General features: G+C 41.3%; 1 protein-coding gene across 2 annotated transcripts in view; it reads right to left on the minus strand.

Moving 5' to 3' along the window:
* ME3 (malic enzyme 3) overlaps positions 1-17,136 on the minus strand; it is a 116,983-nt gene that overhangs the window by 37,692 nt on the left and 62,155 nt on the right. For both annotated transcript variants that reach the window (XM_087966109.1, XM_087966110.1), the window contains 2 exons: positions 15,673-15,748; positions 7,366-7,527 (listed from right to left, as the gene is read on the minus strand). In XM_087966109.1, coding sequence (XP_087822235.1) covers positions 7,366-7,527; positions 15,673-15,748 — 238 coding nt within the window. The remainder of the gene's footprint in view (positions 1-7,365; positions 7,528-15,672; positions 15,749-17,136) is intronic.

Genomic DNA, 17,136 nt, shown 5'->3' on the forward strand with positions numbered 1-17,136 from the left:
AAGTTGCGTGGACTTCACCTTCCAGAATTCATGGTGGCTGGAGAATTCTGGGAGTTGAAGTCCGCATTTCTTACTGTTGGTAAGGTTAAGAAACTTTGATCTAGCTGAACCTAATCTTGACCCTTGTTTTCTCTTCCTAAATTTAAGACTAAAGCAAACTTTTGTCACAATGCCAAGGCTGCTGATTTTTGCTTTATTTACCATCAAACCTGATAAACAGCCAACTTCACATCTATCTGGCATGCTGTTGTTCTAGTAGATGGTCCTTTTATGACCTGTGGACTTCAACTCCCAGAATTCCTGAGCCAGCATGAATTCTGGGAGTTGAAGTCCACACCACTTAAAGTTGGCAATGTTGAGCAACACTTGAGTTAGCTGGCTCAGGAATTCTGGGAATTGAAGTCCAGAAGTATAAGAACACTGACACTTCATTTTATATACTGTGAGGAGTGCTTTTTATGGATAGACGCCATTTCCTGTGTATATGTATTTTTCAGTTGTTAATAAATGAATAATAAATTTCTGGCTCTACTTTTCTGCACTTATTAACAGCTTTGAATTCTGTTCATAAATTTGAATTTTCTTTTCTCAGCCCCTTCTTCACAATAACCTGAACATCATCCACTGCCTTTAAACATTTTACAGAAAAATGAGAAAAAACTATTAAGAAAACTATACGACCTTGGTTAATTATAGTGATTCACTGTTTTATTTTGTACTTGGGGAAAACAGCCTTTGATTCTTTACAAGTACATAGCTTTCTGCTGTTCAAAACAGAGACAAGAACATGTTGGTTTTTATTTTCATTTAAAGTTGCATAAGTAGAAATTCTTCTTATCCAGCTGGAATTCTTTTTTTAATCCATTGAAGGTTGAACTGGACGATGTCCTGAATTTATTGGCTTTCACAGGATCTGCTAAAATATGTGGATCTCATGCAGAGACAGATCAGATCTACCAGGTACAGATTAAGGAAATAAATGCTGGTGTGGAGAACATGGAGAGATCAACCTCCTTCAACTTGGTGTCTTGCAAACTTCAGCCCCCAAACTTTCGGCTGACTGTGAGTTGGGGCAGCTCAAATCCCACACATCTTCAGAGCACATAGAAATGAATACACTAAGGAGAATTATCTTCTAAGACTAAATATCATGAAATAACCAACAAGTCAAAAAGAGGGCTGTGAAAATATTTACAGACCTCTTACATCTTGGGCATAAACTGTTTCAACTCCTTCCCTCAAAACAACACTATAGAGCAGGGGTCCCCAACCACCGGTCCGCGGACCGATACTGGTCCGCGGAACAAGTCCTACCGGGCCGCTGGCTTGCTGGGCGCTGCCATCTTTTTTTGATGAAAAAGTGCTTCCGGTGAGGTCACCGGAAGCACTTTTTCATCAAAAAAAGATGGCAGCGCCCAGCTGATGCCGGTACCGGGCCGCGGCGCCCAGCTGATGCCGGTACCGGGCCACGGCGTAAAAAAGGTTGGGGATCACTGCTATAGAGCACTGCACACCAGAATAACTAGACACAAGAACAGCTTTTTCCCGAACACCATCACTCTGCTAAACAAATAATTCCCTCAGCACTGGCCAACTATTTACAAAATCTGCACTACTAATACTATTAATCTTCTCATCGCTCCTTATCACCCATCCCCTCCCACTTGTGACTGTATGACTGTAACTTTGTTGCTTGTATCCTTATGATTTATATTGACTGTTTCCTAGTATGATTTGATTGCTTATTGTACCCTATGACTATTATTAAGTGTTGTACCTTATGATTCTTGACTCTTGACCATTGTATCTTTTCTTTTATGTATACCAAGAGCATTTGCACCAAGACAAATTCCTTGTGTATCTAATCACATTTGGCCAATGAAAGAATTCTAATTCTACTTCCAGGAAAAAGTATTTATTTGTGAAACACAGTATTACTTTGTAGAATTTGCTGCTGCAGATGGGAAGACTACAAACTTAGATTTCCTTCCTTCCTATCCTGTCTTTATTATTTTTTATTTTATTTTATTTGTCAATTGCTTACAAGATAATAGGTATAAGTATATACATAGTTATGAATACATGAAATGGGTACATATAAAAAAAATAAAAGAAACAATAGGACAGGGACGATAGGCACGTTGATGCGCTTATGCACGCCCCCTACAGACCTCTTAGGAAAGGGGTGAGGTCAATAGTAGACAGTCTAAGGTTAAAGTTTTTGGGGTTTGGGGAAGAAACCACAGAGTCAGGTAGAGTATTCCAGACATTGACCACTCTGTTGCTGAAGTCGTATTTCTTGCAATCAAGTTTGGTGCGGTTCACCTTGAGTTTGTATCTATTGTGTGCTCTTGTATTGTTATGGTTGAAGCTGAAGTATTCACTGACAGGTAGGACATTGCAATGTATGATTTTATATAGTATACTTAGATTGGACAGAAGGCGGTGTAGTTCTAGGTTTTCTAGGTCTAGAATTTCGAGTCTGGTGGCATAAGGTATTCTACAGTGAGTAGAGGAGTGGAGAACTCTTCTTGTGAAATATTTCTGGACTTTCTCAACTGTGCTAATATCAGATATGTAATGTGGGTTCCAGACTGATGAGCTGTATTCGAGTATTGGTCTAGCAAATGTTTTGTATGCTGTGGTTAGTAGTGTGATATTACCAGAGGAAAAAGTTATGTAGGATTAGGTTAACAACTCTTAATGCCTTTTTGGCTATGTAGTTACAGTGGGCTCTAGCACTTAGATCATTAGAGATGAGTATTCCAAGGTCCTTTACAGAGCTTGGATCATCAACAAGGTCTTGACTATTCAGCTTGTATTTTATTTTCTGATTTTTTTTTTGCCAATATGTAAGACAGAGCATTTATTTGTTGAGATTTGAAGTTGCCATTTGTTTGACCATTCTGATACATAGTCAAGGTCTTTTTGAAGGGTAGCAGTATTGTCTGTGGTATTAAATAGCTTTACATCATCAGCGAAAAGAACGCAGTTGCTCTTAATATTTTCACAAATAACTCAAGATGGTGAACATATCCAACATACTTTCTTCCTCCTATTTTCCCCACAGCAACAACCCTGTGAGATGAGTTGTGCAGAAAGAGGCACTGTCCCAAGGTCATCCAACTCGTTTTCATGGCTAAGGCAGGACTTACTGTTGGAATACATGTTGGAATGTATTTTGCATTGCAACAACTACAACAAGTATTCAGCCAGTAGATGGCAGTGTTTACAAGTTTGGATCTATGGTATATACTCTATGTTCTTTTGCTCTAAAGTAGAATTTTTGTTTCCGCTTACAGTTAAACAGTTGAGCAGGAAAGCACATGGTGACTGTACTCTTTGTTTTTCTGTGGTGCTATATATAAACAGAATTTCTAACATGAACTCAGTCTCTTGCTTTCTAGCTGAGAGTGTCTTAAGTACTAAACCAAATGGAGGATTTTCCATATTCATGGAGGATTAGTCTAGGAAGAGCTTTGAGTCATTATAGATGATACGATGAATGAACAGTAAGCAATCATGGAATGACTGGGGCCTATCACAATGAATTAGTGGCTTGCAAAATCCTCTCAAGTAGAGAAGATTAAATTTTTCATTCTCCTTTTTGTTTAAAGTTCAAAGGAATCTTAAAAGGCAAAATTGGACCCTTTTGGGCATTTCTGTCCCACACATGTGGGGCCTACCTCCCATCTTGCTGGCTCCCCACAGGTCTTCTGCCTGCTTCCCACTCTACTGGGCCCCCCATATGGGAGGGGTGAGGCAGGATCAGGAAGGGGAACCTGCGGCCTCCATATAGTAGAGAGAACTAATTTTAAATGTATATCCAGTTTTGAAATGCTGAGAGATATTCCAGCTGAGGCTGTTTCTAGTTTTTCTTACTAGAGGGTGGTGAGACCATATTATAAGCTATTTGTGGGATCTCTAGAGAAAAAGCTTGATAGAATCGTAATAAAAATTGGATTGTGGCTCCAAATAAAATTGCAATTACTTCATTTTGTGTAAGTTACAACGCTCAACCTTCGTTTTGTCATCTTATTGTTTTAACCAGTAATCTATCAACGTTTTTTTTTAAAGCACTTTATTTTAATGAACAGCATTTTGTTAACTAAGTTGATCACTTCAAATAGCACGAGGTATTTTTTTTTTTTTGGCCAAAAACAAAGAAGGGGAAAAGTTACAGACGTCATTTCTGGCGTGGGCTTTAAGCTGCTGGATTGCATCCTTTTGCAGCTGACGACCAGAAAACTGTTAACAGATGCAGCCAGTCTTGTATCATCGCAAACATTAGGGTGTGTGCAAACTGACAAAACACTGAAATTAATTAGGCTTGAATTCTTTTATTTGGCGAGATGTGATCTCCTCTGGTCACGCACAAGGATGTGTGCATTTCCTTCTGACTAGCACAGGAAAAGTCAAATCTATCTGATCGACTGAAAAGCTTTTATCGCAATCTCTCGTGCTGAAAGATTGAAATGGCCCCTTTGGCTGCAGCAAGTAACTATCGTACAACTTGTTGAAATGCTTTAGACAATTTCAGTTCTTCTAGTCCATCCCACGCTCAAGCAGGAGGACCTATTCCAGGCAAATGGCTGTCCAATCTCTTCTTAAAAAGCCTCCAGTCCTGGAGCATCCACAACTTCTGGAGGCAAGTTGTTCCACTGATTAATTGTTCTTTTTTTATGTATACTGAGAGCATTTGCACCAAGACAAATTGCTTGTGTGTCCAATCACACTTAGCCAATAAAGAATTCTATTCTATTCTATTCTATTCTATTCTATTCTATTCTATTCTATTCTATTCTATTCTATTCTATTCCCTATTCTATTCTATTCTATTCTATTCTATTCTATTCTATTCTATTCTATTCTATTCCTATTCTATTCATTCCGTATTATATTCCCTATTCTATTCTATTCTATTCTATTCTATTCTATTCTATTCTATTCTATTCTCTATTTTATTCCCTAGTGTATTCTATTCTATTCTATTCTATTCTATTCTATTCTATTCTATTCTATTCTATTCTATTCTATTCTATTCTATTCTATTCTATTCTATTCCCTATTCTATTCTATTCATTCCGTATTATATTCCGTATTATATTCCTATTCTATTCTATTCTATTCTATTCTATTCTATTCTATTCTATTCTATTCTATTCTATTCTATTCTATTCTATTCTATTCTTGTTTTTATTCTATTCCATTCCATTCCATTCCATTCCATTCTCACTGTCAGGAAATTCCTCCTTAGTTCTAAGTTGCTTCTCTCCTTGATTAGTTTCCATCCACTGCTTCTCGTCCTGCCCTCAGGTGCTTTGGGGAATAGCTTGACTCCCTCTTCTTTGTGGCAGCCCCTGAGATTTTGGAACACTGCTATTATGTCTCCCTGGTCCTTCTTTTCATTAAGATCATAGACATTGACCTCTACCACCCATGATAGTCAGTTTAGGCGTATAAGATTGAATCTAGGTCAGCCACTGGGACCAGAAGTGTACTGCTCCAAGCTTTCGGACATGTGCTGGAGCCCATCTTCAGGGAACTTCTTTCTACTGAATCTGTGCTTCGGGCTATTCTGTGAGTCGTATTTATGTGGTGCCTTCCTATTGGTTGAGTGGTGTGTTGATGGCTGGCGATTGGCAGTTGTTTCCTTGCCCTGCCAAGCCCTCGGCTCCTGATAGGCTGGTGGTAAATCAGCATTCTGACAAGGGCCTCGTTTCCCAGGCTTTAATAGTTTCCTTGGCTGTTTTTGTCCCTGCCCATCCAACAATCTTAGTAGCGGCAAAATTGAATGTATGTCCTCGTTCATTGCAGTGTGAGGCTACCGATGAGTTTGTGTCTCCTCGTCTGACGGCTCACTTGCAATCTTCTTCCCCGTCTGTCCTACATAATAATCACAGAGGAAATCCATGCAGGGGATCCAGTAGATTACATTAGAAGTATCTTCCGCTTCCAAGCAATCTTTGCAACGCATGATTTGCTCTTGTATGGTAGCCACTGGGCAGTATGCAATGCCCTTAAAATTTAGGCTCCTCTCTAATGTTTTTCAGTCCAGACTAGATCACTAGTCATTGCTATATCTGTGCTACATTCCTTGCAAGCACTAAGTAGACTATCATTCAGTTCTGGCATGTTTTGGGCAATCTTCCATATGTGAAACCAAAGCCCAGCATGCTCAAGATAGATTAGCTTTCACACAAACATACTGTTGACACCATCCAACACAACTTAAGGTACATGCAGTCTAATGATATATTCAGGTTGTTTCAAAGGTATTTTTCAAAAGACAACTGGACTTTCTTGGGGTTTTTTTTCCCCCACTTGAAAAGTTTTGCTTCTCATCCAAGAAGCTTCTTTGGTTCTGATTAAATGGAAGGGAATAGAAGGATTTATATTCTTTGTAGTTGTTGTCAGCACTGTGAAAGAATTTAAATACTTCTATTCCCCACCATTCAGTCAGAATGTTGGGGCCTGCCAGCAGAGCTGGTGGCAGACTCGGACAGTGAGGAAGAACATGGGCCAGTCCTGGAGTCTGCGGAAGGCTCTGGTGACTGCTCTGCCTCAGAGGCAGAGATGGGGCCAGGGCCATCCGACAGTTATCAGCTGCCTTTGGAGTCAGACATCAGTGAGGCAGAAGAACAGCTGGAGCCTGTTCCCGATATGCGCATGCACAGAGCTGCCAGGAGAAGGGAACAGTTAAGGAACAAGGGTCAACTTGGGAGTAAAGGCACAGATGGACAGTGAATAGCCTCAGAGCCTCAGCTCCTGACCACTCCCAAGCAGATACTAAAATGAGGCCAGCTTTTAGAAATGCAGATTTGGTAATCCATTACTCCCTGCAGGAAGGTCTGAGCAAAGGCAGGGTTAGCCCTCAGCCACAATAGGAATTGCCCAACAGGCCCCTTCATTGCATCAGCCCAAACATCAACCAAACTTAGCTCAGATAAAACCCTAGGATTTGTACATGGCCCAAGGGGAGTCTGACAACAGCGGACAGAATACATGTTCTTGCGCAGGGACAGGAAGCTCAAGTGCAAAGCTCAAGAGAAGGTATAAATACCGCTCACTCTCAACTCCATGTGTTCAGCTGCACCAGAGAACCATGGGCTTGGTGATTCTGCCTCATCATTAAACCATCTTTCCAATCAGCCTCCATGTTTCCAGTGTCTTTGCCCCGGCTTGGAACTGAACCAGATGGATATTTCTTCCAACAAAGTCCAGTTGCCTTTAGAAAAAGCACTTTTGGGACCACCATGGCCTGGATGATGAAGAATCTCCATAGACAGATATATTCAAGCAGATCTGATCCATACCTTTAAGGTCGTAGAAGAGATCAGAAAGAAAATAAGCGAGACATCTCACCTCATTGTCTGTGCCAACATCCAGAAGAACAGGGAGGCACTGCTGTGGGTGGACGCCACCACAAGCAGTGTAGAGTGCAAGTTTTCCTACTGGGATGCCCATCCCGTAGCTTCCTAGATCACCCAAGCCTAAAATTCTTTCTCCGTCCGTCACCACAATAGCCTGAAAATGAAGAGAGGAATCTGTTGAAAAAAGAAGCATTCAATGCAGAGGTGGTATTCAGCAGGTTCTGACCAGTTCTGGAGAACAGGTAACGGAAATTCTGGGTAGTTCGGAGAACCGGCAAATCCCACCTCTGACTGGAGATTTTACAGTATCCTTCCACTGCCACACCCACCAAGCCACGCCCACAGAACCGCTAGTAACATTTTTTTGAATCCCACCACTGGTTCTGACCAGTTCTGGAGAACCGGTAGGAGAAATTTTGAGTAGTTCAGAGAACCAGCCAACACCACCTCTGATTGGCCCCGCCCCCATCTATTCTCCGCCTCCCGAGTCCCAGCTGATTGGCTGGGTCTTCTTTTGTTGCCTTACATAGGAGAACAGAGCTGGAAAGCAGGTTAGTGGGATGGGGAGGGAATAGGGATTTTGCAGTATCCTTCGCCTGCCACACCCACCAAGCCACCCCCCACAAAAAAAAACATGCCCACAGAACCGATAGTAAAAAAAATTGAATCCCACCACTGATTCAATGTAGTGTTGCTTTTATTAAGGAGGAGTGTTAAACCAGGCGGTTTGGAAGGACACAAGATTGTTTCACAACCAATGGAGGTTTTCTCTGAAAAGAGCTGAAACATTGGTGGATAACTGGTTGATGTCCATGATATATTACTTATACAAATTCTGGATCGACTCAGTTTCTTGTGACAATTACTTTCTCACTGTTACTGTAGTTTTTTTTAAAGCGAAAATATTAATAATAAGAATGCAAGGCATCTGTTCATCTACAGAATTCTTTATAGAATAGAATCCTTTATTGGCCAAATGTGATTGGACATACAAGGAATTTGTCTTGGGTGCATATGCTCTCAGTGTACATAAGAAAAAATAAAATACATTCATCAAGAATCATAAGATACAACACAGTGATAGTCATAGGTTACTACAAACAATCAAATCATACATAGGTTACTAATATGCAATCAAACATACTAGGAAAACAAATAAAACAATATAAATTGTAAAGATACAAGCAGCATGGTTATAGTCATAAGTGGGAAGAGATAGGTAATAGGAAGGATGAGAAGAATAATATGTAGTACTACAGTCTTACTAAATAATTCGACAGTGTTGTGGGAGTTAGTTGTTTAGCAGAGTGATGGCATTTGGGAAAAAAATGTCCCTATGTCTAGTTGTTCTGGTGGGCAGTGCTTTATAGCGTCATTTTGAGGGTAGGAGTTGAAACAATTTATGTCCAGGATGTCTGAAGGGTCTGTAGATATTTTCACAGCCCTCTTTTTGACTCGTGAGGCACGTTGGTAGTAATTGTTTTTTCTGCAGTTCTAATTATCCGTTGAAGTCTGTGTCTGTCTTGTTTGGTTGCAGAACCAAACCAGAAAGTTATAGAGCTGCAGATGACAGACTCAATAATTCTTCTGTAGAACTGAATCAGCAGCTTTTTGGACAGTTTGAGTTTTCTGCTCAATGTTTATAGCTCAAGGCTGAACTGTGGAGTCCTTAGTGCTCCCTGAACTTGGTTGTTTTCATTGCCCAACTAGGTAACATCATCAGTGCTACCAGTTTTGCAAAATCATATCCATCAGGTCACAAGGATTCGGAAAGTGACAGAGTAACCAAACAACCAATTTAATACTGAATTCAACATGGGACCGTTGTGTTGGTAGTAAGTCATGTAATTTGTAGTTTTTCTTCTCACCAAGTAATATTGCTATAAAGGGAATAAATACATCCCCATATTGTTATTGTTGTTCAGTTAAGTCATGTCTGACTCTTGGTGACCGAATGGACCATAGCATGCCAGGCGCCACCATCCTCCATGGTCTCCTAGACTTTGCCCAAACTCATATTAGTTGCTTGGATGACACTATCTAACCTTCTCATCCTCTGTTTTTGCCTTCAATCTTTCCCAACACTGTAGTCTTTTCTAGTGAGTATATCTCCACATATTCCTCCACTATGTTGCAAGTCTATCAAGAGAAGAAGCCCATAAGTATATTTATGGATTATTATTCATTTGATTTAGACCTGCCACAATCAAAAGAAGACTTCAGCAGCTTGGAAAGAGTACAGAGAAGAGCAACAAAGATGATTAGGGGCAGTGGTGGGATTCAATTTTTTTTTACTACCGATTCTGTGGCCGTGGCTTGGTGGGCATGGCAGGGGAAGGCTACTGTAAAATCTCCAGTCAGAGGTCTCCGAACTCCTCAAAATTTCCGCTACCATTTTTCCAGAACTGGTCAGAACCTGCTGAATACCACCTCTGATTAAGGGACTGGAGGCTAAAACACATAAAGAACGGTTGCAAGAATTGGGTATGGTCTAGTTCGGTGAAAAGAAAGACTAGGGGTGACATGATAGCAGTCTTCCAATATCTCAAGCGCTGCCACAAAGAAGAGGGAGTTAAATTATTCTCTAAAGCACCTGAAGGCAGGACAAGAAGCAATGGGTGGAAACTAATCAAGGAGAGAAGCAACCTAGAAATAAAGAGAAATTTCTTGACAGCTAGAACAATTAACCAGTGGAATGACTTGCTTCAGAAGTTGTGTGTGCTCCAATACTGGAGGTTTTAAAGAAAAGATTGGACAACCATTTGTCTGAAATGGCATATGGTTTCCTATTTGAGCAGGGGGTTGGACTAGAAGACCTCCAAGGTCCCTTCCAACTCTGGTATTGTATTGTATTGTATTGCATTGCATTGCATTGCATTGCATTATTGCATTGCATTGCATTGTATCCTATCCTATCCTATCCTATCCTATCCTATCCTATCCTATCCTATCCTATCCCCCAAAGTAAGCCATCTCTTATTTCAAAAGATCTACCTATTTTAGGGACTGGTTGGAAGAGAATAAGAGATGCTGGTATGCTTAGAGATAGACTTTATAGGTATTGTTTTCCTCTAGCTGACAAGGAATTTTGCTTTAAAAATATTAACGTATTACAGATGATTAAAGGCAGAACCCCTGGAAGGATTTAAACGTCTGCCATATGGCTTGTGGTTTTCTTTTTTCTGCTGAAAACAAACGGGCATCACTGTTTGATAGAAAACAATGAAAGCCATGAATGGGAATCAAACTTTTCCATTTCTTTAGATCACTCCGTTGTTTTCCGCTGAAGAAATCAATTCCACAAGAATGCATCTACAGATAATTGTTTGTGGCCTGGGCTGTGGGTAGAAAAAAGCCCTTCCCTTTACACACACACAAAAACAATGCTGACCTGAATATAAATTTGTGGTCTGAATATTTTGAATTTGCTAGCTGAGGGGCATCTGAGTCTCACTGACCTTATTAAACATACTACAGATGCAGTGAAAACTCGCTATTGATGTGGATTTCTTTGTTTTGAGATGTGGGCAATAAGTCACTATTCCAGGAATGTCAAATATTATTTAGTATTTTTCTCCTTCTCTCGGTCTTGCTCTCTAGTAACCTTTAACCTTTCAGAATAACAGAGTTGGAAGGGACCTTTGAGGTCTTCTAGTGCAGTGGTCACCAACCAGTGGGCCAGGGACCACTGGTGGTCCATGAGAAAATTTTGGTGGTCCACAGAGAAATGTCACCCCCAAAGCAATTAATCCAGACTGCATGGGAACACAAGGCTTGCGTCACTTGAATTGCGAACAACCTAAGGTAGTGAGGGGAGGGGGGAAAGGGCAGAGGGAGGAACTTGCCCCATTCACCCCACGCACCTGGCCTGGCCACCAGGCTGCTTCTTTCAGCTTCTTTCTTCTGCTGCTTTTTCAGCTTCTTTCTTCTTCTGCTTTTGGCTGCACACAAGGAAAGCAGCAAAAGTCTTTCTTTCTCTCCCCCAAACTCTGCCAGAAATGAGTCTTTGGGACCCAGCAAGGCATCCTGCTCCAAGTGGCTGTGCCGGCAAAGACTCATTTCTGGTTGAGTTTGGGGGAGAGAAAGAAAGACTTCTGCTGCTCCTGCTGCTTTCCTTGCATGAAACCAAAAGTCTCTCTCTTTCTCTCTCTCTCTTCCCCTGAGAACGGAGCTGGAAACGGTATCCTGCGATCCCAAATAAATAATGATCGATTGGTAGGAAAATGAGGTGGGGAATTTTCCTGCAGACTTTTTTTGGGGATTTTCCCAGGGTCTCTGGTCCGCAGGATTTAAAATTATGAGTTTGGTGGTCCTTCAGGTCCAAAAGGTTGGCAACCCCTGTTCTAGTCCAACTCCCTCCTCAAGCAGGAAACTATACCATTTCAGACAAATGGCTGTCCAGTCTCTTTCTAAAAGCCTCCAGAGATGGGGAAACCACAACTTCTGAAGTTACAGCATCCCCATGGTCACATGATCAAAATCCAGGTACTTGGCAACCGGTTCATACTTATGATGGTTGCAGAATCCTGGGGTCACGTGATCCATTTTTGTGACTGTCTGATGAGCAAAGTCAATGGAGATGCCAGATTCACTTAATTACTGTGTGACTAACTTAACAACTGCCACGATTCACTTAACAACAGTGGCAAGAAAGGTTGTAAAATGAGGCAAAACTCATAACCGTCTCATGTAGTGACAGAAATTTTGGACTTGATCGTAAGTCGAGGAGACCATATATTGGTAAATCACTTCTGTACTATTGCAAGAAAACTGTATGGTACAGTACATCCATAACCTCATGAGTCAAGTTTAACTTGAAGAAGACCAGGTGTATGGGCACTAAAGAATATCTTGGTTATAATTACAGTCTAAATTTGGGTCCATGTGTGGAGGAATGGAGAAATTTTCAGGTTATGTAAAGCCATATCTATTTCTTTTTGGAACGGATGGATGGGTGAGGACAGCCATCCTTTGGGTCATCAAACTTACGGGTGTGTCAAAATCATTTTTAAGGAAGAATCACAGAAGATAGACAAGTCTGTTTTGCACATATAATGAAGTCCAGGAAACTGGCATCTTGAAGAGAAGCGGAAAAGATATGTAGTAAGAGCTGTAAAAAGGCACAATTAGCCAGTAGCCAACACTCAACTGGCTCCATTGACAGTATGACTTAAGGCAACAGCTATGATTTGTACCTCATATGGTGTCTTTTGGGACTCTATGTATAAATGGGGCATTATGGTATCCTCCCTTCAGCGTGACTGTGACGTCCCACGTCAAACTGTAGATCACACACCGTGACTAGCTGTAAGCTGTGGGCCTATACTGGTCCAGTATCTGATTTTTTTTAAATATAAATGATGATGTGCTTCAATGGTTAGATGGCCTAGACAAGGAGTGGGGCACGATGGCCCTTTTATGACTTGTGGACTTTAACTCCCAGAATTCCTGAGCCAGCATGGTCACACTGGGGGTTGAAGTCCACAGATTATAAAAGGGCCATCGTTCCTCAACCCTGGCCTAGACATTGGAATCTTAACTTCCTGCACCTCTGTATGGTTTGTCAATTGCACAGTGGCAGATAGGAAAGCACTCCAGAGGGTTAACGTCATTGCCCAGAAGATCATGGGTTGCCTTCTCCCCTCTTTGGAAGAGCTTTATAGCTCCCGCTGCCATAAGAAAGCTCAAAACATTCTCAAAGATCCATTTCATCCTGGGCACCCCCCCCCCTTTTTTTTGAACTATTACCATCTGGCAGATGGTACAGGATAATAAAAACAAGGACAAATAGGCTGAAGAACAGCTTCTATCCCAGGGCAGTAGCTCTGTTGAATTCTACTGTATAGTGCAGTGTTGGTGTGGTGTCGGGGGTTTTCAATTCAATGTGTGGAGTGTGAAGGATGTGTGTTTGTGTTTATTTTCATGGTCATGATGTGCACTGAAGATGGTGTTTGATTTCACTGTATGAGATGCAGCGACAATAAGGTAAACTAAACTAAACATATATCTTTTTAATAGCAATAGCATTTAGACTTATATGCCGCTTTACAGCCCTCTCTAAGCAGTTTACAGAGTCAGTATATTGCTCCCAACAATCTGGTTCCTCATTTTACCAACCTTGGAAGGATGGAAGGATGAGTCAACCTTGAGCCTGGTGAGATTTGAACTGCCAGATTGCAGTCAGCAGAAGTAGCTCGCAGTACTGCACTCTAACCACTGTGCCACGGTGGCTTAAGATTTGTATTTTATTATGTTTTACTAAACCAAGGAAAAGTTATATTGCTAGTCCATGATGACTACACTAAACTAACAAACATAAGGCAATACAGGTCTGAGGCGATCTGAATTCTAACCCTATTTGCTTTGGTGTGGTTTTTGAACCGAATGTCAGTCTTCCACTTATCATCAGGAATGAGGCAGCCATGGGATCAAAAAGCTATGAGTCACTCTTTGATCTTAAATCCTGATAAAATCAAAGTATAGTCCTACCATAGAACCTGTTCTTTGAAAAGCAGCAAACCCCAATTTAACCACATGGCTGATTTTAGCTTGATTGGCTTAGATTCTGAAAAGTTCTTGTTTCATTATGCAAACGTCTCATTTACAAAGGCTAAAACTCCTTTCTTCAAAATTAATTCGGCATGTGAAGGCTGCCAGTCTTACGGAGGGGCGTGTGGATGAATTCTGTCTCCTTCAGAGCACCGTGGAGAGATGTTACTATGGAAATGCCAAGTTTCTAAATGCAAAAAAAAAAAAAAAAAAGAGGGGGTTGGGGAAAAACTATTTTTTGCCTAGAAACTATTATTCTACATTACTCAATGTAGACAAGAGAGATTCAGTTAATTTTTTTTTTAAAGGAGTCACAATTACTCATGCTCAGAAGTGGAATCTTTGTTATATCTTAAATTTTATTTTTATCCTGCCTTGATTATTTTTATAAATAACTCAAGGTGGCGAAAAATCTGTAGAGATTCTCAGTCATCCAGATCGTGGTTGTCCCAAAGGTTTGGGATGAAATACCCTCTGAATGGCGTGGGAGTAGGAATGGATTTCCAGAGGAAAAAGTTGCAGACTACAGGAACCAGGAGCACCACTCAGGCAACCCTGTGGACAACAGATAAACCTCCAAGTGGCCTCAATGACCCTCTAAAAGGATGCAAATGACCAGCTGTATGCAAGGAATATAAATCCTTCCATTCCCCACTATTCCGTCAGAGCTGAAGAAGCTTCTTGGATGAGAAGTGAAAGGTCTTCAAAAGAAGAAAGAACAAGGAAGTCCAGTTGCCTCCTGAAAAAAGCACCTTTGAGACAACCATCATCTAGATGACTGAGAATCTCTATAGACTTTTAGCAATACAATTTGGGATGAATACCCTTTGAATGGCCTGGGAATATGAACAGATTTCCAGAGGAAAAACTACAGACTACAGGAACCAGGAACACTAACTCAGGTGACCCTGAGGATATAGATAAACCTCCAAGTGGCCTCAACGACCTTCTAAAAGGATGAAAATGACCAGCTGCCTACAAGGAAGATAAATCCTTCCATTCCCCTCTGTCCTGTCAGAGCTGAAGAAGCTTCTTGGATGAGAAGCGAAACGTCTTCAAAAGAAGAAAGAACAAGAAAGTGCAGTTGCCTCCTAAAAAAAAAGCACCTTTGGGTCAAGGTGGCAAACAAACACACTTCTGCATTCCTATTTTCCCCACAACAACCCTAGGAGGTGAGTGGGACTGAGAGAAACTGACCCAAAGTCACTTACATTGTCGGTGACCTGAATCTAGCTTGTAGGTAGGCACTCTCACACAGCAAAGTGGTGTCACGTTGTCTTGTCTTCTCAAACTGATTTGTCCTCTCCTGCTGATGAGCGTCAAAGAGACATAATATATAGAGAACCTCCATGGTGCAATGGTTAGAGTGCAGTACTGCAAGCAACTTCTGCTGCAGCCAGTTGCCTGCAGTTTGGCAGTTCGAATCTCACCAGGTTCAAGGTTGACTCAGCCTTCCCTCCTTCCGAGGTGGGTAAAATGAGGACCCAAATTGTTGGGGGCAACAGGCTGACTCTAAACCACTTAGAGAAGGTTGTAAAGCACTATAAAGTGGTATATAAGTCTAAGTGCTAGTGCTATAATCCATCTAAGATCAAGGGCAATCCTTAATTATTCCTAATATACTCCCTGCTGCTCCAAGCAGTCTCGCTTTAAAAAGGTAGCTCATTTGTAATAGGTTTCCGATTCCACAAAAAATAGAAGTTTTTTTTTCCACCCTCCCCATTAAAAGGAAATCAATCAGCCTCATTACCTTTATGTTGTCTTCAGGCCAGGAATTCAGCATTGTGGCAATGTGTCCTTTGTCGTGAATGGTAATGAATAGCCCACTGGGGAAGAAAAAAAAGGATAAATTACACACACACACACACACACACACACAAAAGTAAAACTAATCCGAGCAGGACAGAGAAGTAGGGCTTGCAGAGAAGGCTGGGCACTAAGTGGAACGGCATAGAAAAAACAGTTTGGCGTGCAAAAAAAAGGGGAGCCTTAACAGATTTCTGAAAGCACATTTAAATTTGGCAAAGAGGAAGCACAGGATTTTCTCACACTTGTGATTTAGTGTGCAAAGGAAAGCGTGCAGAAGCAATCCAGGCCAAAGAGAAGCACGAGTAACCGGAGCTCGTCTTTAAAGTCCTCGACTCATGACCACAATTGAGCTCCCCTGCAAAGTGACTTTTGTCCCATTATATGACCTTTCTTGCCACAGTTGCTAAGTGAACCACTGCGGTTCTTAAGTTAGTAACATGGTTGTTAAGCGAATCTGGCTTCTTCTTCTTGCTTGTCAGCAGGTCTCACAAGATTTCAGGACACTGCAACCGTCATAAATATGAGTCAGTTGCCAAGCGCCTGAATTTTGATCACGTGGCCATGGGGATATGCTGCGACGGTCATAAGCGTGGAAAAAAACCCAGCCCCACATCACTTTTTTCAGTGCCGTTGCAACTTTGAACGGTCACTAAATGAACCGTTGTAAATCAAGGGCAACCAGCACTAAGCCCTCTTTTTCGCAATGCTAAATATGTGGTTCCAGGTGGGATGGCCAACAAATATTACAATACCCAGTTCATATGTTCACTTAATATGAACAATTGAACTTGTAAAGCCAGTGGGGTTAAACAACACTATCAGGTATCATCTTAGAAGAGACATTCTACCCTAATTCATAATGAACTAGCTCGATACGTGTGCTTCGCAACGAAACCATGTGATCGTGCTTAGTTTTTGGGGAGGAAAATAAGGTGGGGGGGAAATTCTGCCTCTGCCTACTAGCATCCATCGGTATTCAACTGGCTAGTGTCCTGTCAGTGTGTGAGAGAGTTGAGGGCTGTTTGGAAACTGAAACAGTACTTGCTGTGTAAGCAAGAAGGAGACAGCAAGGAGCCTGGGCGTGGCTTAGCTCAACTGTTCTGTACTAAAGCTGGTTGCTACTGTGAAACTGAAACTCCTCTCCTCTGCTTGTGTTTTGCATTTGGAAGAGATTTATTTTCAGGTGGGGAGGGGGAGTAGAACTCCTTAGCATCAGAGCGTGTTAATAATAACAATATAGGAAATACTAATGCTCTGATGGTCATTTCGAAAAATCCTTTCTTAGTGAGCACCTAGAAGCCAAGAGGAACATATGTGCCAAATTTCAAGTTTGTAGGCTTTACGGTCCTGGATATTTTGTCATGATGCGTGAAGCAGGGGTGGGATTCTACCAATTCGCACCTAT

This window comes from Notechis scutatus, chromosome 5 (genome assembly GCF_049901735.1).
Source record: "Notechis scutatus isolate UNSWTSFEM ecotype Mainland chromosome 5, rNotScu1.2, whole genome shotgun sequence".
Classification (NCBI taxonomy): Eukaryota; Metazoa; Chordata; class Lepidosauria; order Squamata; family Elapidae; genus Notechis; species Notechis scutatus.